The 26,767-nt window shown below is 36.3% G+C and overlaps 1 protein-coding gene across 1 annotated transcript in view; it reads right to left on the minus strand.

Annotated features, from left to right (window-relative positions):
- st6galnac3 (ST6 (alpha-N-acetyl-neuraminyl-2,3-beta-galactosyl-1,3)-N-acetylgalactosaminide alpha-2,6-sialyltransferase 3) overlaps positions 1–22,617 on the minus strand; it is a 94,310-nt gene extending 71,693 nt beyond the window's left edge. The window contains exon 1 of the mRNA XM_032566443.1: positions 22,371–22,617. Coding sequence (XP_032422334.1) covers positions 22,371–22,388 — 18 coding nt within the window. The 5' untranslated portion in view covers positions 22,389–22,617. The remainder of the gene's footprint in view (positions 1–22,370) is intronic.
- Positions 22,618–26,767: the final 4,150 nt, after the last annotated feature.

Here is a 26,767-nt window from a genome sequence, read left to right on the forward strand (position 1 = left end):
TTATTCCTGTCTCCATTCCCAAACTCTAATCTGTTTTATGTCGCTGGCTTCCTCCTCCTCATCCAGGATTTATTGGTTTAAATAAAACTATAAAATTACACAAATTGGAATTACAAAAAATAAACTTGCTTAATGGAAATTTTGAAAAATCCCACGTTTTTCAATAAGGTTGAAGTGTTAGTGTATTTTGCAAAAGTTTGATAGAAACACTTTATGCGAATCACACGAGTCGTGTGACCAGCAGACAGAAATCACTACTGGTGGAAAAGAGGAAGAAGGAGACAGAAGATTGTAAAAATACAATCTTGTGTTTTCTCAACATCAGAGGAATAAATTTTGAGCTCATTTGTACAGAAAACGCGGCTTTAGCCACCATTTTCACAAGGTTTTGTTTTGCTTTTGTTCTGGGGACCAGCTTTGCATTTTGGACTACGACTCGTTCACTTCTCCCATATGAACCGTTATTGTTCATTGTTCTTCCTCATAGCTGATTTCTTTTGATTTATTTATACCCTCACAAAAGAAAAGCGCTTGTGTGAGGTAAAATAAATCCACAAATTTGCTTCCAATTAATCAATCAATCTCACCAATCCATGACATCATCATTAGGGCCTTCTCATTTAAGAAATAGAAATAACTTTGGTAATCGTTGCCAACAAAAAAACAGGAAAAATTTAGTCTCATTTCAAGTCAGATAATAGGTTTTTATTGTGTATGTAAACATCCGTTCCCAAGGTGAACACAGATTCATCTAAATCTTTTAAAAATGGAGGAAGATCCAGAGGCAATCAGAACTGGAAATCATTTTATCTTAATTTATTCGTAATGTAAACAGTTCATTCTGAAAAAGGATATCATTCAGCAATGATAATGTAACTTTAAACTAAAAAAGGTGTTAAAATGTGCATTTTTTGTGATTTAAAGTCAATAATTTATCCTCAAATGTATAACAATGTAATTTGTTTATCAATTCTGAACCCTTCCTCTTCAAAATAAGAGACTCCACCACTGCACCTAAGATCTCTGGTTGCAGTTAGATTTATATCATCAGTTGTGTGCATGAAAAACATTTTATCAGCTAAATATTTCAGTGGAAAGGAGAGTTAGAACGCATTGCAGCAGAGCAGCAATTTAAAAGCATGAAAATTCACAGATTCACACTGGGATGAGAACTGTAATTTGATCAGTTGTGCAGATCCAGTTTTAATGCATCTTACAGAAACAATTCACACCCAAAATAAGCTAAAACTGGATTTTATTTTTATTTTGGTTGCTTGTTCAGGTCTGAGTCCTGCAACTGAAAGTAAGAAAACAGTTTAGAATAAATTTAAGTGTAAAAAACCACCAGGTAATTAATCAGGGGTGTTCAAAGTGCGGCTCGGGGGCCATTTGTGGCCCTTGGACTAATTATAATTGAAAAATGCCTAAAATTTGTTCCATAGACGCAAATGGAGAGTTTTAATTTGCAATCAGGGTAAAATTATCACCAACAAATTTTTCTAACAAACTGTTTGACTTTTCATCCAAACCACTTTCTTCCAGAAATGTAGCAATTATTGCTACACTATTTTGAAAGAGTGTGAAATAAAATTACTTTAAATAAATTTATTCAATTGAGCCCAAAAGAAAGTGAAAACTAATAAGAAACGGCTTATTAGGGTGGCTGTCGAGGAAAATAGGAATATATTTCCAGCAAATAAACTGACTGGAAAATTCTGATTTTCAAATGTCAAAAATTTGCAACTTTTGAAAATGAGAAAAAATGTTTAAAGACAAAAGATTTTTACTTTTGAAAATCAAAAATTTCCACGTTTTTTCTAGAAAATTTCTGAGATTAATCACTAAATTTCTGAGTTTTTTTGCCAGAAAAACTCCAGTTTTGTATCCACAACAAACATCCTTTTTGAAAAAATTTAAACAACAATAAAAAAATTGGGCTACTTTATTTGTTTCTATTTTTGAGTCGTGAATTTTGGCTTACTTGACAAAACGTTTGGACACCATTACATTAAATAAAACTTGGTTTAGCAGGTTATTTTTTTCCAGTTGTGCTTGGCTAATAAAAAACCATTACATTCAAGTTGTTCAGTTTCATTAACATTTGTTAAAATCTAAAGAAAAAAACTGTAAACATTGTCCAAACACAATCTGCGCCTGTTTTCCTATAATGTGCACCGAGTGGGTATTAAACCTCCAAACTGAAGAGTTGCCTACAAGGAGTGCTCAGTTCACTATTGTGATGAATGGAAATTCAAGGCAAATTAGCTGTTTATTTCCTCATACATATTGTGCAATCAAAATTTCACCCCCGCCAGGCATGAAGAGAATACAATTTCCCACCATGAATAATCCCCCAGCTCAGTAAACAACAGGACCGCGCCGCAGTTCAATCTAAAAAGTTAATGGCAATGGGTCTTGGAATAATGAGAGGTTCAACCTGAAGGAAACAGTTTGTGTTAAAAAAAAATAAAAACAACATATCTGCCAGCTATTTTTGAGCCTCCTGGGCAGCAGGCACAAAGAAAAGCTGAGATTACATTTGCAATGCAAAATCGCTGCACCTGATTCCTGCCATCACGCTTCAGCGGCCAGTTAAAACCCAATTTCAATTAAGGTGTTTAAGAAAATACATTTAGTCTCTCTCTCCCTCCGACGTTTCTCTCCGAGGTAATAAAACCCAGATAAACAAAAATCTGCTCCGAAGATTGGAAGCGTAGAGCTGTGGATGCGTGGACTTTATTCGGGCCGTGTTTTTTGAAGAACGTCTCACTTCAAAAGTGGTCCAAGTACAAGATAATACAATATTGTTTCCCCAGAGGAGGAAGAGGCTGAGTGTTTGCTGCCAGTAACAGAATCACGGACAAGCTCCTCTCCGAGTTTCGCCCACTGGAGGTTTCACTGCGTAACTGGGAACGAGCGTTGATGCAGTTTGCAGGAGTTACAGCGATCAGATTTGTACAACGGCATATTAGGGCCATTTTAGATAGGAAGAAATTTCTAGAGAAAAGAAATTTCAGAGCCTAAAAAGTGGAAAAAATTGCTAGAAAATTTTCAGAAATACTGAGATCGATCTCAGAAATTTTCTAGAGAGAAAAAAAATTTTTTTTCTTGTTTCAAAAGTCAAAAATGTTCTTGTTTTTTTTCCCATCCAGATTATTTCTGATATTATTGTCACAATTTCTGAGTTTTTCTAGCAAATTTCCAAAATTAATATCAAAATGTTCCAGTTAAACTTTTAAAGTTCTTTTTAATCTCAGAAATGGCAAATTATTTTTTTTGAAAATTTCAGAGAATAATGTCAAGATTTCTGAGATCTCCCTGAAAATATAAAACTTTTCAAACTCTGACATTTCTTAGTATTTTCTATAAAATTTCTGAAATTAATTTCCACATTTGTGAGTTTTTTTGGGGCAGATATTTAATCCTATTTTTTTTTTTTCTTTAATCTGAAATGGTCCTACCAGAGATTTGGGCCATTACAGTAAAACTAATACTTTTTATGAGTTAGTGGTAAAACTCTTTTGGGTTTTAACTTTGTGAAATTCCTTTAATTCACACAAAATCATCTTTTGTTGTTTTTTCAACACTCGATATTTGTCTAATTCTCAAAAGTTTCAGTTTGTTTTTGGGTCTTTTCTAAACTACAAGCAGAAAGAAAATTACGGCGAATGTTTGAACATCAGTTGAACATTTACAACTTTAAGATAAATCAGTTAATGAAAAAAATCAATAGGAATAGAAGAGAAATAAACTTTATTGTCTCTTAATGTGTTTTTTTTATTTAACATTTTGTGCTAGTAAATTTAGCATAAAATTTTAACTTGGTAGGGCTTGGCAATAAATTTATTTTGTCAATGAATTACATTTGCTGTTCATGAAGATTTAATTTTTCTGAAGAAATATATTATTATCTGGTTTATAAGAATGTTCTACAGCCTGTATTTATTTGGACTTTGAATCCAGGTCATCTCTCAGAAGAGAGGAAATGAAAGCCAGTTTTTGAAAATATTTTGTATCATTTGTAATTTCCTTTAAGAAAATAAACTGAGACAAAATAAATTGATTAAATTTCAGGAAAAATAGCATTTAGATGTGTTAACTGCGTGTTTCCCCCTTTTGGTATGTTGAGAGGTTTGTGTGTTTTTCCACCAGAAAAAGGAGATGAGATGGAAAAATGTGACATCAATAACAACCTTGAGCAAAAGACAAACCTAAACAACAAAAAATGACTCTAATTATTTCCTTGAAATACTGTTTTAGTTATTGCACACCTGAAAACAAAACAAAAAACTCAAAATGAAAAAGAAAATCTGTGTTTTCAAATGCAAATATTTCAAGATGACGCAGTTTGTCTCATTGCTGATCTGATGCAGGATGCTGATAGAGAACACGACCAGCAGAGGGCGCAGTCCGCTAACAGAGAGCTGACGTAGTGACCTTGTGATGAACGCTTTCATTCATTCATTCATTCATTCATTCATTCATTCATTAAAAAATGCAAATGGGAAACAATCCATCCTATTTCTTTTTAATCTTTTCTGACTGAAACAAAAAAGAAACAAACTCACATTTTGAGGCAATGCAGGATAAAAACCAACAAAAAAATAAAGGCTTCAGGTAGTTTTATTGTACAAAAAAATTGTAGAGATGCCAATATGTTTGTAGATTTCTTAATAGAGTATTTGTATTATGCAATAAAGATTCGTGTGTCTTTATGCAGTATTACACAGACCTGGAACATTTTCAGAGTAAAAAAGTGACAGATGGTTTGAGTCAGTTTTGGAAAAATCCTGCTGGTAGGAAGAAGGTGGAAGAGAGAAAATACAATCTGGTCAAGAGCAATAATCTGAGATAAAAAATAAAAATAACAAAAACAATATTCATTAGTACAATTAACAGGTTGATGCGATAGATAAACACGTTTTATCTTTGTTTTATTGTAAAGTGTCCTTGGATGGGACTAATAAATAAAATTCATTATTGTTATTAGAAATAGAAATAACTTTACTGTCATATGTTTGCACAATTTTTTAAAAGTCACAAAATGAAAAGCAATAAAATCACACTAAAACTTAAATTACATTGAGTTTTAAAGCCTGGGAATAAAAACTGTTTCACTGCTTTCATACTTCTGTAACGTCTACCAAAAGTAATAAGTGAATTATTATTGTTGTTAAGTTCTGATTTTCCAAATCAGTTTTTATTCTGACATTGAAGGGGGGGTTTTTTCTGTCAAATAGGCTAATTTTTATTTGTAAAGGCAATAAAAAGGGGGAAAACATCCAAGGGGTGAGCACTTTTCATAGGTGGTGTACGTGCAAAATCTGAAAAGCATGAAAACATTTCTTATGATGTGCTTTTGTGTCAATTTTAAATGTCTAAATACATTTATCTCCAAAAAAAACATGGAGTGGATTTGTGTCAATTATAGATTTTTAAACATATTTATATCTAAAAAAAAATAAAAATAGAAAGAAAGAAAGAAAGAAAGAAAACATGATGTGGATTTGTGTCCATTTAAAATTTTAAACACATCTATGTCCAAAAGAAAAAAAACATGGTTTTGTGTTAATTTTACATTTTTAAACAAATTTATCTCCAAACAAACAATTAATTTGTGTCAATCGTTAATGTTATTCTAACATAAACCTTTCAACAAGCCATTTAATTGCTTTTATTGTGAAAGATGTTCTTCCTGTTAGTCACCATCTGCAGTCATGAAAGATTCAGCAGGAAAAAATCAGATGAAAGTGACATTAAAGCCTCTATGGCGGCTTTTCGTGGTCCAGATGCCCACGTTGGCCAACCTCACTTTCTCCTCATCTGTGCAGAGCAAAATGTCCTGATGTTGTTTCCTCAGTGGTATCGCACTTATCAGCCGTGACATATGAAAAGCAAATCCTTCAATCCAGGTCAAATGAACGCTAATCTGTTCTGCTGGCGTCAAACTGGATCATTATAGAGCCTGAAGCGAAACGCAGCGTCTCAATCAGGAACGAAATGGAAGAAGTTGGATTTTTATGCAGCTTACACAAACAAAAGGTACAAAAAATATTTTAAATACAAATAAACCAGCATTAGTGAGAGTGAATGTAAATCTGCAACAGAGAAACCAATTGGACTAATGCATATCTGATATCAAATGGAAATAAATCCCCACAAGTACAGAGGATTAAATTCCCGACAGCATTCACCTCCCCATCTGGAGAGCAGGAAGGAAACTTTTGCATCTAGGTGAGTAAAAACACAAAACAACGTACCATATGTTCAGAGACAGTTTGGTGATTCTCTACGGTCCGATGCGTACGTAGGCCGACGCTTCAGAAAGTGCAAAAAAATTCTCAAAGTGACAGAAGGAAGAAGCTGTTCGTCGTGGTAGAGTAAAGTTTTATACGACGGTTTTCAGTAGATCTGAATGTTTTCCCAGTAAAAGCTGCTGCTTCTACCTGAGTACATGTTTGGACTATGCCGAGTTCATAAAGGTGACCTGTTACGCTTCCTTTTGACAGGTTAGGATAAGTTTATGGGCTATAAAAAAACACGTCTATCATAATTTTTGCTCAAAATCAATTTTAGAAAATTAGATGTTATTCTGCTCAGTTCTGCCTGAGGAGATTGATCTCCTCTAGCTCCTCCCTGAGCAACTATTGAAGAAATGCACACAAAATAACCAATCAGAGCCAGGAGGCGGGGCTTAGCGCTGTCAATCAACCTCATGTATGGTCTGGAAATGTGCTAATGGTGGAGAAAGAACTTATAGTTGCAGGAAAACTGTTTATCCACTGTCATTGGTGGCTAAGCTAACTAGCCTTAGCATTGCCAACATGCTATGCTAGCTGCATTGTAGCAGAAAGGAAGAGGCTGGAACGTCTTTGAAAAATAAACAAAATCAGCAAAAGAGTCTATGTACTCCGGTTACCCATATTCAATCACTAAATAAGTGGACGATTAGGCCTGTTATTATCACAAATTTTGCTGGATGAAAAATTGTCCCAGAAGTTATTGAGATAAACAATAATATTGTTCTTTTGAGAAAATCTTCAAGCAATATGATGGTAAAAAATGGCAGAATAATGCAATAACACATTCTCAAATATCAATAAACTTTAAATTCTAATGAACATTTAACAGCATAACTGGAAAACATATGAAATATCTAAAATAAATAAAGAAAAACAACAGAAATAGCCAATAAAATTAATTTGAAGTCTCCGTAAACAGAATAATCCTTCAAAAATAAAACAAAACACCAGACTGAAGAGTTTTATTATTCGGTATTTGATATAAACTGAGAAACAATAAATTATGCAAATGGAAATTGCTGAGTTTGATTGTTTAATCCAATTAACTGTTCCAGTAAATAAGGGTTCATCCTTTGAGTTCAGGAACCTTTCCTCCAAAGAAACCTTGAGAAAATCAGTAAATTTACTGCTCACTTTAAAGAAATCTATTGATTCTTCAGAGAAAAATATAAAGAAATGAGTAATTTCTCATATATTTTAAGTTTCTTAACCCGTTTAAAGTTTTGCTTTCTCTGAAAAGCACTTTGGGCTACACTTGTACTTGAAAAGCTGCATAAAAATATAAAAATGAATCTGAAAGAGAAAAAGAGCCAACCTGGCCTGCAGAAAGAGGCTGCTGCAAAGATTAAACGGCCCTTTGAGTTGCAGGTCGAGCCAGAATATCTCGAGGCATTCAGCCAGAACCAGAAAACGGCCTCAGCTGCTCACTTATAACAAGAGCCCCTCTAGCTTTATTCTTCTGTGATATCTTAGGGTCAGAGGCTCTGTGCTCACGGCTGCAGATGGCCGGCAGGCGGGAAAGACCTCGCTGCCGGCCAAGGACAAAGCTACCGTACTGTAAAGCATCAGCTGCTCTCTATCTGCCGCAGATGTCCTGACGTTGGGCCAGATGTCATCTCTGAACATGAAGCCTGGAGTTTCTCTGCAGCAGAATCACAAGAAGGAGAGGGCGGGAATCCGTTTGTTGTGAAAAACACAGACTAGGGAAAATCTATTTCAATTTGCCAAATGCCAGAGCAGGATTACTGACATTTAGCGACTGATATTTTCTGCAAAACTCAATGAAATCCCTACGTAACTCCATAACAGAGGCTCATCTCACCGACGGTGATTACACGCAGCAGGACTGCCGCTCGGAGAAATCTGAGCAGATATGTGAAAAGCTGAAAAGCACACAGACATCTGAGAGGGTGGAAGGGTTGGACAGGCAGACGAGGCGAATTACAGAGCATAATTCAAGGCGGAGAAGCAAACACGCTTCTTCTTCACTTCAGAGGTTTTCAGACAGGTGTTATTTGTTAAAGAAAAGTTTCAGAGAAAAAAGAAAAGCCTTTCCTGAAGGCAGGAGAGGTTTTAAAGCAATAAATGGGATTTGCTGTGTTTGGAGTTTGGATGACGACTGAAAACCCAAAACAAACATTAGCTTTGTCAGCTTTACTTCCAAAACATAATCTCTGCATAAAATAAAAAACAAACTTATAAACAAGTTATAAAATCAGTTTTATTATTTTCCAAATTCCACTGTTTTTCTTAATTTTTCTCAATTCATTTTAACCATATTTACTATCAGAGGTGCAGCGATTGTAATTTTCGGGCCGATTACTGATCTTCAACCCTTCCAAACCAAACGCGTCGGCGACGACGCAGCCAAATTTGTCGTACCATAATTCTGCAACGCTTTACGTTATCTGAAAAATTCCAACGGTTTCTGAAAGGGGAGACGTTGCACTTAATATGAGAGATGGTTGATCGGCCAATGCTTACATGTGAATCTTATCAACCTCGGCACAGATCTGAAAATCGTCCAATGTCCTCTTCTGCAGGTTTGACTGTCCCACCAGGTCATGTATGCAGTAACAATATTATAATATTTTCTTGCTATATTGAGCAACATTTCAGACAAAAAAAATTTATATGGGCCAACCTTGGAATCGGCAGGTCAGGCTTTTTATAGATCAAAAACCGCATTCGTTGCACCTCTAATAATTTCCATTTGCATGATTTATCGTTTTTGACTTTTCTCTCTTTCTACCAAAAACTGGATGATAAAACTCTTCAGTCGGGTGTTTTGGTCTCAACTAGCCGTCATTTTGAAGGACAATTTTGTTTACAAAGACTTCATATTTCATTTTATTTGTTGTTTCTGTTGTTTTGTTTACTTATTTTGGATATTTAAAATGCCTTCCAGTGTTAAATGTTCATCAGAATTCAAAGTTTATTGATCTCTAAGATAATGTGTTCCTGCATTATTATGCCATTACTATTATATTACTTCAAAATGGTCTCAAAGCAACAATATTTTCATTTATTGCAATAACTTCTGGGACAAGTTATCATCCAGCAAAAGTTGTTATCGTGTCAGGGCTTAAGTAGGTCATTTATTCTTTAAAACCCTCGAATGATTCTGCAAAGAAGAGTGGGTTAAAATTCCTCAACAGAGATTCTTGCCATTCGAAAGGAGTACAACCGGTTAGCTGTGACGAAAAACAAAAACAGAAGATGCATGTAGGAGTAGAAACCTAAATACGCCTGCAGCAGAAATTTCACTGACTTTTCCGTCAACGGAGGCATTCAGATGATTAGCAAGCTAAGTGTTTTGATTTCCATTAATCCGCTGCTTCTGAATTTGCACAAAGAGCTTCAGCAGCAGCAGCGTCATGGAACTGGAGCAGCTGTTGGATATAATAAACAAACCATCCAGGTGCATCGAAGGCCACCGGGTCCCGCTTTGTGGTAAACACACGGCGGGTGTTTGGGCTGAAAAACAACAATAAAGCTCACAGAGTCAGAGTGTGTTGTGTGAAAAAGCCCTGCGGCTCTGCTGCGCCGCGCTGACAGATCCGAAGGTGGGAGACCGGTGGCATTCAGCGTGTGAGGGGTGGAGTTGTGTCAACAGCAAACACGAGAACAGCAGCAAGTGCTTGCAGTTTGTCAAGGAGATCAATACGAAGGAAATGAAGAAGGAGGAAGAAAAACAATGACGAAGCAGAATCAGTTCATCTAAAGAGCATTTGGAATCGTTTCCACTTCTTTTTAATCAAAATCACCGCCACAGATGAAGGTTCATGGTCCCAGCAGATTATATTTCATCAAAAATATTGCCTCCCTGACTAATTCCCTCATTTAACCGCCTGTTGACCTCTTCAGCTGGCAGAGGCAATCAGCCTCCCAGTGGTGGCGCCCAGAGCTCTCCCAGCTTCCAACTGGGGATAATAACAGAGAACCCACAACCTTTTATTATCCCGATTTGCACAAGAGCCCTCAGAAAACAGGACTCTAATATCAGAAGCTGGCCATCTACCAGAGAGGACAGCTCCGACTTTACACCCCAACCTGACAATTTCAGCAAGAGACGGGGAATCACGCTGGGTATCTGATGCTGTGTGTTATCTGCAGCTCTGCAGCAGCGGGAAAAAACTCCAGCAAACATGTCAGGGTGATAAATTCAACCAAAAAGCCGATGTGGAGGGAGCGGGACTGGCCGAAGCTTTGAGTTGGACCACACTAATGCAATTACAGGGATTTTCTGCTTACTCAGAGGCTCGGTTGAAGGGCGAACTGAAATCTGGAGCCAAGTTGCATAAAATCAGGCGTTACTCAGGGCTTGAGCCAAGCCGAATCTCGCCACCTCGCTGTCTGGGAAAGCCGATGAGGAAATGTATACAGGATTACAGCCGGATCAGAGGTCCGTTCTGCATCAAACTTAGCTTTACATAGTTTACCTTAATCAAATAAAAGATGAAAATAGAAAATTTTACAACACGACCAAAGACAGTCTGACTCGATCTTTGCTACCACCTCAAGTCCTAAAGCTCATCTGTTTCACTGAGATCTTATTTCTTTTTGTGGTTCACATCAAAACCTCAAAGGTGGCCTATTATGCTTCTTTGAAAAGGTCAGGATAACTCTTAAGGGCTACACACTTTTGTTTCACAAAATCATTCTTAGACAACAAAATTTAAGTCTGATCAGTTCTTCCCATCTTGAGCTCTTTTATCTTGTCTCTTTAAATCAAAATAAGCTGCTGCTGCTGCTGGCCACCCCCCAAACCCCGCCTCCCCCCAAACTCTTACATGAAAATGGCTGCAAACAGATGCACAATTATGCAACCATACATCTTTGAAAAGCAGATGTGGAGCCTCCTGCACAATCTATAAGAATGCAGCAAGTGGTTTCTGGTCGGTAAGTCAGCAACAAAACTCTTGTCTTTTCCAGCAGCCATTGTACATCACTACAGCTGTAAAACCAGCTGACCAAACATGCTGGAGCTCTGATTGGGTTGCTAGGTAACGGGCTGTGCCTGCTGATTCGTGACGTTACATTCAAAAGGATTTTGGAACAGCTCATTTTCCAGTCACTGAAAAGAATTTATTTATTGCCAAAAACTAGTTGGTGGGTTTTTTTAAGCATTTCTTCTGTTTTTAGTAGCAGTTAAGACCCAAATGGAAGCATAAAAACATATAAAATGTGAATTTAGAATAATACTTCCCCTTTAATGCAACCACCATCAGACTCCACTGCAAACATTTAATAGCAGCGGTCAGTTTCTGAAACTTTCAGATGCATCCCTGCACCAACAAACATGAATCAAGTGACTGACTAATGACCTGGACTTTGCTAAACTTGTTTATGCGCCGTAAAGCGACTCGCATGCACAGGAGACACAGAGTCACATGTACGCCTCGTTTGTTCTTGTAAACATGGCCGACACACACGTCTGCGTCTGAAGTGGTCATCAAGTTGAAACCGACGAAATTACAAGATGGTTTACAAACTTTATCTGCAGAAATGTTTTCAGTCTTGTGCACATTTTTACTCTGAAGCTGATCGACTCCAGAAACAGGAAGTTGATGTGATTAGCCTGATGCTCATGTAAAGAGACGCTCTTGAATCTTACAACTTATATCTAGTGCACAGTTATTAAATATTGTCTCCATCCATTGTTTCAGCTTCTCTAAGATGGTTTTGTTGTCATAAATTTTAATCAGTTCAATAAATTTTTAAAAATACAGCCTCTTTCACCCGAGTGAAGGGGCTGAACTCCTAAACCACCAGCCTCAACCCTTGACCTCCTCAGCACCAAACTTTAAACTCAATGCCCAGTGGACGCACTGGTCCATCGGTTTGCAGACAGTCAATGTGGTCTGCAACATTCTCCACTTATCACACAGAAAAACTATGTTTTATAGTATTGATTGGAATGTATTTTTCTGTAATGTCGACTCAAATAATTTCAGAAATATGGCTTCACTCCCTTCAGTATGATTTCCTCTGTGAGCTCCAGCTCAGGGATAATTAAAGTGTGAAACTTCAGCGTCGACATTACATCTCCTTTGTGAAAGCTTGTACAGTAATAATAGGGGTTATGGCCCAGAGGTTCGCAGTGAGTGACATGTAATTTTAGGCTGCTGACCGTGGCTACAACTAAAGAGCAGAACTTAATTTCCAGGCTGCCATATCAACTCTTTCATTAAACCCCGGATGTCTTTTCTTTGTGTTTTTGCCCAACGAGAGAGAGAAAAAAAAGAAGTTATGCTCTGGCAGTTCCTGTCAGCAAAGTTCAAGCAAGCTGAACTTTCAGAGTGGCACTCGATTAAACACTGCAGGATTAGAGAGCACCTGTACAACAAGACCGACTGCACAAAGTCCGATCCAGCAAATCCTTCCTGGATGCTGATATGATCTCCCTGTGTGAGCACGGTGTTGGCTGCTGTGACTGCTGCTCTGGGGGATTAGACAGCAGGAAGGTTATCACCGCTGGTGAATAAAGCTAACTCTGCAGCAGCATGTCAATGTGTGTGTGTTTGCACAACAGATGTAGGTTACATTTCCATAATAAAGCAGCCACACGCTTAAATGCGCCTCTGTTGGTTCAGAGGATGGACGGCGACAGCAGAGCGCGAGATAAAGACCGTCGTTCAGGACAGGAGGAGGATTCAGCTACAGTTGGACTGAAATCTGATTCCTCCTCTTTTTTTCCTCAAAAAATGCATAATTTATTTTGAGTTTTGTTAATAATAGGTGCAAACATTTCTACTTAAATGACGTTAAGTCGGCCTGTTGATACAGAAGAAAATTCATCCTACTTTCTTGATTTTTACCTGAGATAAAAGTGAGAATTCTGAGATTAAAGTCAGAATTTTGGGATTAAAATCAAAATTCTGAGTTAAAAAAAAAGTTGGAATTTTGAGAATAAAATCTAAATTCTGAGAAAAAACAGAATTCTGAGACTAAATTCAAAATTCTAAGGTAAAAGTCACAATTTTTTCTGCATGTCCCTAATCCTCTTCCATATTTTTCTTTCAATGCAAAAAAAGATCAGCAAATACTTGGTAATCTTACCAAGTATTTTTTTTGTCTAGTTTCTAGTACAAATATCTTAGCACACTTGAAATAAGAGAAAACAAACTGAAGTTTGTTTGTTTTTTTGCAAAATATAGGAAACATCTACAGGATATGAGATTTTAACCTATAATAAGGGAAAATGTCCAATTATTTGATTTATAACAAGTAGTTTTTCCATCAACATTAAGGAATTATTGACTTTAAAAAAGCTGCTACATTGTGCTGAAAAGCTGCTAATAAGTTAGTTTTGTCTAACTTAACTTTCCTCAACTGGACTAAGATATCTGCTCTGGAAACTAGACCAAAAATACTTGCTAAGATTTTTGTGTTTTTGCAATGTTGCTAAAATTAAAATAAAATCTGTTCTGCAGTTTAATTAGTACAAACTGATACATCAATAACACAGAAGGATATTTATAGAAGAAATTATACAAAACAAGAAACTGGAAATAAAATATTAATTTCTAAAAAAACTCCTGAAAATAGGAGGCTGAAACCTCCTTTGCTGACAAAGACAGTCTGAAGTCTTCAACTCGTGGAAATCACCGGATGCTGCAGGGATTTCCTCATTTTTGACGCTCTGCCCGGCTTTTACTGCTGCAGCTTTCAGTTTATGTTTGTTATCCAAACTTTAGTCTTTAATAAATAAAATATTAGCTCAATTTAAGTAGGGCTGTTTGCAGATGAAGTAGTAATTTCCAAAGGAAGGAGTTTCTGAAGGAGAACACCTGATTGGACGGAAACACCTCCAATCAGGTGGTGCTATTTGAATTTTTTTTATTTATTTAGTTTCACTAGTTTACTGTTATATCAGAAGATGTTAGATATAATTACAGTGGACAGCTGGTCCAACTTTAGCACCGTCTCCTCCTGCCTTTCAAAACACAGATCTACTGGCTACATTTCAAAATAAGAGCATCAACGTTCACGTCCCACTGTTTTAATAACCAACAGAAGTGATTTTTCAGAGATGTTTATAAGTAAAGAGAGATAAATATTAATACTGGCTTGTTTTAGTTGTATGGTTTGTGACAGTAGCTTCATTTCCATTAACCATTTAACTGAACAAATGGAATTGTAAAAAATAAATTATTCATTTATTTTCAAAAACAAATTACAAAAATAATTTATTTATAAAATAAATTATTCTACATCATAAATAACATCTGAAACAAAAATTGTATTTTATTTCGTATTTAAATATGAAATAAATTATATTTATAATAAAATTTTCTTAACAAACAATTACATTTAAAATAATTACTGGTATTTATTTTATTCGCTTTTTTTAAAAGTGGAATTTAAGAAAACGTCGCATTTTTTAATAAAACATTTTTGCGCTAAAGATGGTGTAATATATTTTCGAAAACTGCAATGGAAACACTTGATCAACCACAGGATGTTGCTACTGGTGGAAACGACAAATAAAGATGACAGGAAGTGGTAGGACGATGAAGCCATGCCATGTTATTTTTATAACTTATCACATGAACAAACTTATTGATATGTGATTTTAACTGTGTTTCTTATTTAATAGAAACACTGAAATTGCAAAATTGTGTTTATTGACAAAGTTTTGTGCACATTTGTAATGAAAACACAGCTATCATTCCTTTATTAGCAATATTTCTTCTATCCAAAGAATATTTTTCAAGAACTGCGTTGACTTTTTTGGATGTTTTTAACAAAGTTTCACCTAGCTTTTATATTCCTTACTCTTATAAGTGGCCAGCTAGCATCTTGGACATCCAGGGTTTGGTTTTTTTTTGCGTGTCTGAGTCCACCAGCCTTTTCTTTCTTTCTCAATCAAATTGTAGTTTCTGCCACTGCTAATATTGTGGCAACTTTTCTGTTTCTGAAAAATCTTCCACATACAATCACCACCCATCAAACCAACTCCATGTCTTTTATCTGCTTAACTTATAAAGACAAAACAAATGAAATTCCTATGGATTTAGTTATTCATGGGCATATTCGTGTATTTACGTTCACAAATTACGTAGTTATTATTTTATGAAGAGACCTACTTAAATACAAAGGAGATGTTTTTAACAGTTAAGGTTTTATGCAGGATTCTTAGAGCTTCAGCGTCCAAAATAAAGAAAAAGGACAAAAGTGTGAAACGTCTCAAGGGAAAAGAAGACAAAAATCTGAACCAGAGCTCCAGCTCCATTCAGCCTCTCACTAGAGGGCTTTATTTAAAACTATGAGAGAGGCCTATTTATTAGGTTTTTATGTAGTTACACAAGAGGAACTCTGTAAAAAGCTCCATTCATCCCTGGTAAGAACTGGGCCACTCACAAAAAGCTTCAACAAAGTCTCTCAACACACGCAAACGAGAGCCTGTTTGCATGTTAACCCATTAATTAATGAAAATCTTCAAATTGTCTTTGTGGTGCACACACACATGCATTGCAAAAACACAAAATCTTAACAGATATTTCTGATCTAGAGCAAAAATCTTAGTACCAGACTGTTGCTGGATGATAAATTGTCCCAGTAATTATTGCGATAAATGATAATATTGTTGTTTTGAGACCATTTGCCAGTATTTTATTGGTAATGGTATAATGCAAGTTATCTCATTTTAATTTTGTAAAGAACACTTAACACTGGAAGGTATTTTAAATATCAAAAATAAAACACCAGAACTGAAAACAATAAATAAAACTGCAATAAAAAACACATACAACTGAAACCAGAAATAAAACAGATTATTAAGTCTCTGTAAACAAAATTGCACTTCAAAAAATATTAATAATCCGAATGGAAATTACTGAGTTCACTTTAATTTACCATGCGATTTATTGAGTAATTGCTTACTACAACAATCAGCAATTAATTGTCACAGTACACGCTTTCTTAGTGCACTAGAAATAAGACAAAACTGACTTACAAGTATCTTTTCAGCAAGATACAGCAGCTTGTTTTAAGTCAATAATTTTAATATTGATGAAAAAATTCAAGTTCCAGTACTAGGAAAGTATTACCATGTTACAAGTGAAATAATCTGCTGGTAGAAATAGTAGTTTTTCATCAATATTAAGGAATTATTTACTTAAAATAAGCTCCTATGTCTTCCAGAAAAGTTACTCGTAATTTAGTTTTGCGTTATTTCAATAGAAACGAGACAGAAATACTTGGATATACTTTGTGTTTTTGCAGTGACCACTGAAACCTGTTCCTCTGAACTCGTCCTGCCTGAAGTTGTGAGCAGCAGCAGCAGCAGCAGCTCTGCTTTGATGGGAAGAGATGCAGAGCTGAAGTCTTTGCTGCTGGGACAGAGCAGTCAGCTTTCAGCTGCTCTTCATGGATGAACTCTCCTCAATTAAAACACAACCTAACAACAGTGGGAACTCTGCATGCACCACCGCGCTCAGCGGGTATCCTGCACATAAAACCGCAGGAATGGAGAATCACACAGAGGCGTAGCAGAGAGATTAAGAACCGAGTTCGCTCGCGTCATTATGAATGGATGTTTCTGCACAGATCAAACCAAAACATGGCAACCTACTAATTATATAACGTGGCTTATCTGTCCAAACAGCTCCTAAAGACTACGATTCAATTAAGGCTGCAGCTAATAATTGTTTTAGTAATCGACTATGCTGACAATCAATCAATCAATTGGAAAAAATTCTACAGATTTATAATTTAACCACTTAACCCTTTTTTATATTAGAAACACATTAAGAGATGCAAAAAAAATTTTTTTTCTTTTTTAAATAAGAAAATAAACATTTTATCACCTAAAATGCAATCATTCCTTGAGTGAATTTGAGTCAGATGAAGCTAAAACACCAGTTGGTGGAGGTCTGCTGTTGGGTAAATGTCTGGCGTGTCGACGGGAGGTTTCGTAAAGGATTTTTAGAGCTTGAAACATCAAATTAAGATTATTTTCGTTTTCGACTAAGTTGTAAGACATGTTTAGTAATTATTTGTCTCTATTTTTTTTTTACAAGAAATAAATCATATATATTTTTTCAAAACAACCAAGTTGGAAGTGCGTGCAAATCAAACCACCTGTTACCACCCACGGCCTTTTTGGAAATTTTGGTTTTGGAAAATAGAAGAGAAGCAGCAACACAGTCCCTCCAGTTTTTAGCTGTTTTTCTACCTTGGAAATTCATGTAAAATGAAGAGATTCCCACATTCTTTTCCTGTTAAAGCATAACAGTGATTTTATTGCAAATTTTCAGTAAAAATGGTCAAAAGCTTTGGTTGTAAGTGAGGCTAACTCCCACCTGCAGGTGGCAGTATTTCTTACTTACTCTGCTGTCTCGCCCTCTGGATGTGACGTTACAAGTCACATTTACCATCATACATAAGCACAAATATGGTAAACTTTCTAACATATAACCGATAAATCTGTTAATTTGATTCCAAAGAAATCACAAAAACAAAAGCAGAATCCTGTATGGACTGATCAATCTGAAAAGATTGATTATTTAATCTGCTATTTGTTAATATTTTAGCAGCATAATAGGTTTTATCAATACATTCTGACCCTTACAAAATGTATTTCTGATCTTTATTATGATTAATTTAAATGATATTGATTTTTTTTCGCACCCATCTGCTCTCTTGACTGTTTCGGATTCATAATGTGATGTATAAGGACATCTACCGAGCCAGTAGCAGAACAATCCAGGTTCTCCCTAAACTTCTTCATAAAACTTTGCATCTGAACTCAACTTAAACGGAAACCATAACAATTGAGATTTAATTTAAAGCCACACCTCATTTCCTGCTGTCCACCTCCAGATTACATTTCCTTCAGTCACTCAGCGCTTTGTGCAGTGTAATTATTTTTCCTTTGTTCCCTGTTTTTGAAATATATTAACACACTATGCAGCCAAATCCGGTGTGAAATTAAACGCCGTCTGCGATAACGAGGGGAACCAGCAGAAGCGGTGAAGCTTTTGAAGTAAAACACTGAGGGAAAACTGTTTCCCGACGAGGAAGAGGAGGAGGAGGAGGGTATTAGATGACTGACAGCTCAGAAAGTTAAGAAATCTCGTATGTCAAGATTTACCCAGCAGAGTTGTTTCAAAACATGAAGTAAAAGCTGGAAATAAAAACCTCAACACAGTGAGATCAATGGCATCGAGCGACTCTGCTGTGGATTGGAGAGGGCGATAATTCAATATCGCCACTTAATGAGCTTTGGCAGAGTTAAACTGTGCTGCATGCCTATTGTATTCCGCTTCTGAATTTTTTATTGATCTTTGGTTGTAAACAAGCTGATTTTCTCAATTATTTTGACACCAAACTACCAGAGGCTTATTACAGTTAAAACCATTTTAAATTTCTCCCAGAAGTCAAGTTAAATATGTCGACAAAGCAATTAGTTTTAATAATTACAGATGAAAACGTCTGGTATTCTTTATCTCAAATACATAATACTTGTAGACTGAAAATAGTGGTTTGTCTTGCTGCTTATGAATGAATAAAAACTGAAAATGCAATTTTTTTCAGTATGAAAACTAGAGGTGTGCTGATCGATCGGCCACCGATCATAATCGTCCGATTTCCGTGAAAAAGTGTATGATCGGCGATCGCCGATCACGGTCTCTTGTTGCCGATCACCAAAACCTGTAAGCCTGCGTGTTCAGCTCTTCTCCTCTTTCGTTCTCACTGCAGAAGCACAGCAACAAATCCTGTCGTGTGGAACCTTAAGGCTCAGAGTAAACAGGGAAGTTTGCGTGTTGCGGTGGAAAATTACCTCGGGTGAAACACGTCACAATGCATCAACACAACAAATCTAATATGACATTTAAAAAACAAACTCTTGACAGAGTTTGGCTACATCAAGGCTCACTGCAGGAAAAAAAAGACATCCAGAGCAATGAGACAGCAGGTAAAGCAGCGCACAACTACCAACACTCAGCTGGATGAGCATGACGGTCAGAAAGCCAAACAAATAACCCGAAAAATTATTTAATTCATCGAGCTGGCGGTGTAAGACGCTGGTTCTGCTCTCGATGTTGGACCGCCGCTACGCGATACTGGGACGTAATTACACTCACAAGTTCTTCTTCAGTTTTGGCAACTTTATTTGCCCCACGCTGTGTGTATCTTTTTGTAATTGTTCTCTCAGAAGCAGCTGGGCACCGACGCACAGAAACAAAACCGTCACAAAGTTTCTTCACCCAGAGCTACAACGTTACAACTGACCAGGCGCAGCTCAGCCTCTCCAAAACTTCTGCAGCTAAATAAAAATAACTAGGCAAATAAAATATACTAAATAAATGAATAAAAGAGTGCTTTATTCATAACTTAAAAAACAGTAACATTTTAAATAAAATACTTCTAGGATGCAACATATTATTTCACAGACGTTTAACCTCCAACCGCAGTGAACTCTCACACCGAACGTCTGCTTAAAGCTGCAGCGTGTAACTTAAACAAACAAAAGATTTTACATATGTACTAAAACTTTCACTGTGCTAACATAAGACAGATAATCAATCTCCTCTGCCTCCTCCTGGTTCTGCAGAATTACTCCGCTTAGTCAGAACCAACCAATCAGAACCAGCATTACTCAGCTAGCTTTGATCTCAGGAAGTTTTGATTCAGTAACTCAGGATTGTTTATTTTGCTGCAACTTGCATTTGACTTAGAATGAATGTTTCCTTTTTTCTTGACATTATTTGATATAGGCAGTGTTGTGAGATTTATTTGACTCATGTATAATTAGGGTGCAGATCCTTACTGTTAAATATTATTTTACTGATTGCAGGTTTTTCAGTCCTTTAGACTGAAAAGTTGCTCAAAACAGCAACTTGTTTAAGTCTAAACTAGGTGAATTTATTGCCAGATCACGTAGAAGCACTTATGTGTTATGTGATAAAATTAATAGCCAATCCAGGTGATCGGTAGTGATCGGCAGTGATCGGCAGTGATCAGCAGTGATCTGCAGTGATCGGTAGTGATCAGCAGTGATCGGCAGTGATCGGCAGTGATCAGCAGTGATCTGCAGTGATCGGCAGTGATCGGTAGTGATCAGCAGTGATCGGCAGTGATCGGCAGTGATCAGCAGTGATTGGCAGTGATCGGTAGTGATCGGCCCTCATGGGTGATCGGAATGAGAATCGGCAGCAAAAGACCTGATAGCTACTGAAAACTCATCATCAACAGCAAATTCACTGATGCTCTTAAAGTGGCACAACAACAATCTTTCATTTTTTCTGTTTGGTTAAAAATTAGAACCACAAATATTTAATTGCCAATATATATAAAAATAAAAATAAAAAAAAACGTTACATGAAATCTAGTTCATAAGAAAAAATCTAAAACTTACATAAACTTACATAAATAAACAGCTTGGTAAAAATAGTGCAGCTCGCACAGAGCTAATCAGAGAAGATAATGATCAAAATAACAAAAATTACAAGCAAAAAAACATTTTCGTTAACTGACAAAATTTAAAAAGAGACTTTGAGAAAAAAAGAAAAACGAACTAAAACTGGTGTTTGACTCAGAAACAGACAAAAACTATAACTGAAGCTACCTGACAACCTGAGGACATGATACCAACAGGAGACGAGTTATTTTTGTCTTGCAAATGTAGCTTCTCAGATTAACATCAATGGGAATTTTGTTTTTGACGAAGCTTGTGCTTCCATATTTACCTTTAATTAGCTCAATGAGTCTCCAGAAACACCAGTTTGCCAAACATTGATGCTGTGGGAATTTATTAATCCCAAATTAAAAGCTGTAATAACTCAGACTATCCAAGTTCCTATAATCTACAAAAGGCATTTTCCACCTTCAAGCAAGCATGCAAAAACATGAAAACATGCAAACTAACAAGAAAGATGACCTTTCATCTATGCGGGGAAAATGTATGACAACAGGGAAAACCTGCAAATCAAGATTGTGACAATATGAGGTTGTTCTTCTATTCTGTTGACTTAACAATGCATCAATTGTATTTTCCAGTCTCTAAAACAGTTTCTCTCTTCTCTCACGTCGTTGGTTCGTTATTTTTGGAAACTAACACTAACATTGCCAAAGTTTACTCTGGAGGAGCTGCAAAGGTTAACCTGAGCTGTGTGCTACAATCCAAAAATCTGGTCTTTACTGAAGAGTGGCAAGAAAGAAGCCATTGAGATAAAAGCGTTAAAAGAAAGTACTTAGCAAATCAGATTAACCAGCAAAGTCGACAGAAAATTTTGACATGCAGTATTTCCTAATCATTCTCCCAGCACAGCAGACTGCGAGATCAAATTTCATGATTTATTTGTGAAGATTTAGGCACATTTTTACATTTTAAGACAAACATTAAATAGTAAATAAACTCAAAAATAATACAAACTTGTGTCTGTCCACTGTTGCCACATGCATGTTCGGCTGGGTATCCCTTGATAGAAACTTAATTTCTACTAAAATGGTTTAATCATGTAAATGAATCTGAATCTGGACTATGTATAGAAATTGGATTCATCATTTGCTCTGAATTGGTGCTGCAGACAAAAACTGGAATTTAAACAGTCTGATGCTGCAGGTAATGTGTTTATATTGTGGAGATGGAGGTTGTGATGATTTGCAGTTTGAAATGCAGTGTTTGTTAAATATGAGAGTTTCCAGAGTGAAGGTAGGGCTCGTTTGTTTACTTCCCTTTCAGCTCAGCATGTAAACACCTGGACCTGAAGGATGTTGTTCTCACAGCCTGGCTGGCCTTCACCAGCCTGGCAGCAGGCCAGATGGAGATAAAATAAAAACAAAACACAAACAACACAACCCGAGTGTCTGCACACACCCCAAAATCACCAAGCAATAAGAAAAAAACCCGGAAACCCACATCTGATATAAACTGGGGGGGTTAATTACCTCTTATGGAGCATCATTCCCTGCAACACTTGCTTCTGCTTCTGCTAGTATTTCACCATCCGACAGCTAAAATACTCCCAGACGAAGACCTACCCACGTCTCGGGCTCCACATGTCCACTCGTTTTGATTATTTTTAGCAGGAATGAGAGGGAGAAAGCAGCTCTTACCTTCCACATCCAGGCCATTCTTCCAATTTCTGCGCGCACACAATGGTGGACCGCTGCCGTCCCTCGGCTTTTAAAACGCGCTCGCCGCGTCCGTCCGCTCAGATGTGAACATCACAGGAAGCGGGTTGGAGGCGGGACGGTTTACATGCGGGCTCCAGGTATGCTGCAGTGTACCGTTATTTGGGTTTCTCCGTCTCTCTCGGGTCGGGCTCCTCTTCCCCATCCACGCGCACCACAGAACCGCTGCTGCTGGAGCCTGCTCGCGTTCTGCGCTGCTATTGGTCGATGGCGTAGAAGTCCCGCCCACCCGGCTTGGTCACGTGATCTGACTACTTTAACATCAACATGAGGAGAGGAGCCAAGAGAAACAAAAAGTCGCTGTTAAATGATATGTTAAATGATTTAACACATGAAGATATGTTAAATGTACGGAGGCATGTTAGGGCCGCAGATAGTGAAAATAGAGAAGACAATTTCTGCCAAAACACTCAGAAAAATATTTAGATTAATTTCAGAAATTTTCAGGAAAAACAGGGATGTTTCTAAGTTTGAAAAGTAGATTTTGAAAGAAAAATGTCAGAAATTTTGAGATTAATCTCAGATATTCTCTAGAAAGAAACAAGAAACTTTCTCTTCTGTTTTGGCAGCTTTATTTGCCCCACGTTGCGTGTATCTTTTTGTAAATGTTCTTCTCAGAAACAGCCGGGCACCGACGCACAGAAACGAAACCGTTACAGAGTTTATTCTTCCAGAACTACAACGTTACAACTGACACTACCAAACAAACAAACAAACATGGCGCGCAGCTCAGACTCTCCAAAACGTCTGTGGCTGAACAAAAATAACTAGGCAAATAAAATATTTTGAGTAAATTAATAAAAGAGTGTTTTATCCATAACTTTAAAAACATAGCAATAATTTAAATAAAATACTTCTAGGATGCAACATTTGGTCAGCTGGTTTAATCTGCTGTACAAAAGCGACGGGGCTTTGTTGGTTTACCATTAGTCACTGCAGGAGTATGGAGTGAAAATAGTCTGCACAGGTATTTTGAGACTATTTTCACTCCATACAGGAGACTCTACTTCTGCGTTTGTGTCTGAGTCCAGGTCAAGATGTTGGTATGGTTGTATAATTGTGCATCTGCTTGTGTGAAGGTTGACTTGGGGGCGTGGCGACTTACAGTTTATCTGGATTTAAAGTGACAAGACGCCCTAAAACATCTCATTCTGAAAGGAGGATGTAATTTACACAAATAAAAACTGACTTGATTTGACTGATAAAATAATATTTAAGCACACAACTGTTATCTTGAAATTCTATTTGTGTGGAGCCTTGACGGCCACATAAATAGCTGTGGCGGTCCAGATTCGGCCCGGGAGCCTGGAGTTTAACTCTGGTGTCGACGGATGAGGTAGGGAGGCCATGTTTGTGATTCACATATTTGCGTACATTATGTTTTATGTTGGATCGGCTTTCTGACACCAACCTGTGTAATTTATCTTTACGATTACCATAAATGAGTTGGGTCTGTATTTTGCAGAAAACCAAATAATATATATATTTTTAAAAAGTAAACACATAATGTGGTAAACAGTAAATGGAGTACTATGACTTGTTTTACAGTCTCTGTTATAAACAAGTAAAATAGATGTTTTGATTAATGTTTGTTTTTGTGCGATTTTACGCAGTTTGTCAACATCTAACTAATAATCTCGCTCTAAAATACATATAAAATACAAAACAGCACCGTGGTCCATCTTACACTGAGAGTTGAAATATTGCATTGCGCTGCGTTATGTAAATTTGATCTTTTAAAAACATTAAAATTATTCTGCAGCAGTGACATTTTGAAGATAAATTACACCGAGGTTCATGTTGGAAGTGGAGTTGGATTATTGCACCGCACAACAAAGTTTCTCTGTGCAACACAACATTTGCATCGACTGCAAAGTGCAGAATGAGGAAAAGGCTGCAGGAAAACAAACAGTTGAGAAGGTTGTTGAAATAACCAATCAGTGTTCAATACAAGTATTACAGCAGTGGAAAAAAAAAATTTTGAGTTTACTTGTTTTGAATTTGATCCAGATGAATTAATTGTTAACCACAGATGCTAAAAGAAATAATCTTTGATTAATTTAGATAATTTGAAAATGACAGCCAACTATAAGGTTTTCCTTAATAACATAAGATAAAGAGAAATGTTCTTAAAAACACCTTGAAATGGTAAAAATAGAAAAGAATGGGAACTTTAATAATTTCATTAATTTCTGTCATCAGGTGAAAGTTTTTGTTCTAAGAGTCACTTTATTAAAGTTTATTTTTTTCAAAGTCATTCAATTAAATTCTAAAATACTTTATTTATCCAAAAGAAAAATTAAATGTTATTGTTAATCTTGTTAATTGAGCAGAAAGGATCTCCTGTAGCAGTCTGTTTTACAGCCATTTTGGAGACGCCTCTGACTGGAGACACAGATGAGATGTTTTTTTTTTTACATAATATTTTCATTAAACCTTTAGAGACTAAACAAATCATATTATTGTATTTTATTAAGCTGGAATATCCCATTGAGACGCCATAATATACGTTTAATACATACATTCATAAATTGGAAGAACAGCAAAACCAAAAACTTAAAGAGGATTTTTTTAAATAAATCAGAACCCAAAGACCTTTTTTAGATAATGTTCAGATTTAAGAACATTACAAACAAGCAACTTTCACACAGTAATGGACAAGAGAAAAAAAATCTATTATAGAATTTAATTTATATTTAAACATCATGAAAGACGTTAAATCAGAGAGTTTGCACGCAAACTAAAGACCAATTTTAAGTCGTAATAATAATAATAATCTGCTAAATCTGCTTTTCAAAGTTGCTTAAAATCACAGAATGAGGATAATAAATCCAAGGTGCAGGAAACTGTTTCACAATGAAAAGTTGTGATGTCCAGCTGCCAAACTCAACTAATCTACAGACCCGAGTCTTTGGTTTCATGACACGCTAGAGACAGAAATTCAACTGGAAAACATCAAGAGTTTATTTTCTGTTGTGTTTTCCCAACGTTTCCTTTGCGCTTCATTGTGTTTAAGTTCAGAAAGTGACCTGAAACCTCAGGCTAAACGACTTATTCACTGTGTGAAAAAGTAACGTCCTTCCTTATTAGTTCATAAATTTAAGGAGAGCCTAAGCTTCTTTAAACAGGTTAGGATTGGTAAATTAATTATACTTTTTACACAAAATCATTCTTAGATGATCAGATTTTAGTCTGGTCACTTCTGCCTATTTTGAGCTGTTTTATGACATCTTGACATTTTAAATCCAAATAATCTGCTGCTGACAAACTCAGTGTTTACACTCACACCTGAAAATGGCTGCAAACAGATGCAACTGTACATCTTTGAAAAGCAGAAGAGGAGCCTCCTGCACAGCCAAGAATAATGCAGCATGTGCTTTCTGGATGATAAGTCAACAACAAAAAACACTTGCCTTTTCCAGCAGCCATTATGCAGCGCAAACATGGGTAAAACCAGCTGACCAACCGGAATCTTCTAATAATGAAGTGGGCGGAGCTCCACTTTGGTTGCTAGGTAACAAGGCATTGACTTAATAATCAGGAGGGGTCTTTTTGTGGCTCATGTAATTAATCCATATAAAATATTTCACTTTGAAAACCGAGTTGCCAGGATGACATCATAATAAACTGTTTAGCACACGTGTCAAACTGAAGGTCCAGGGGCCAAATCTGGTCCGCCATAAGTTTTATGTGGCCCTGTTGACTCTAGAACAATCTGCAGCTTGCAAACCTCAGTCCAAAGAAATAAAACTTGCTTAGATGCTATTAGACCTTTTTGGGGGGGGGATAATTTCTACTATAGATATTTTGCTGTCATTTTTAAAGAACCGTTGTTCTATTTCTATTTTTAGTTATGTAAACCTTTGTAAAAAAAAAAAGTATAGATACAATTTCTTCTGTGGGATGTTGGCATTTGTAGAAAATTACGTAAAAAAATGAAAACCCACACAGTTAAAAACCTAAACATCAAAAAATGCCTGAAAAAATACATCTAATATTGTATTTTGTTGTTGTGGAAAATCAGTGGAATTTTTTGTTTTAAATATTATTTTATCAATCAAATCAAAACCGTTTTTATATCTGTTATACATCAATGTGAAAATACCTTCAATATTATTTAACAAAAACTCATCACACACAGAGACAGCCATTTATTTGTATTTTAAGTTTGTTAAAATCGTTTGGTTTAGCATTTCAGCAGCAACATGATGCATGCAGCTTTCTGCAGCAGAAGTTACAATCTAAACAGAGAGATAAACAAAGCAGACAAGCTGTTTGTTTTTGTCCATGAAGATGAATCATCTCTGACAGATTCGTCT

This window comes from Xiphophorus hellerii, chromosome 6, assembly GCF_003331165.1.
Source record: "Xiphophorus hellerii strain 12219 chromosome 6, Xiphophorus_hellerii-4.1, whole genome shotgun sequence".
Lineage (NCBI taxonomy): Eukaryota > Metazoa > Chordata > Actinopteri > Cyprinodontiformes > Poeciliidae > Xiphophorus > Xiphophorus hellerii.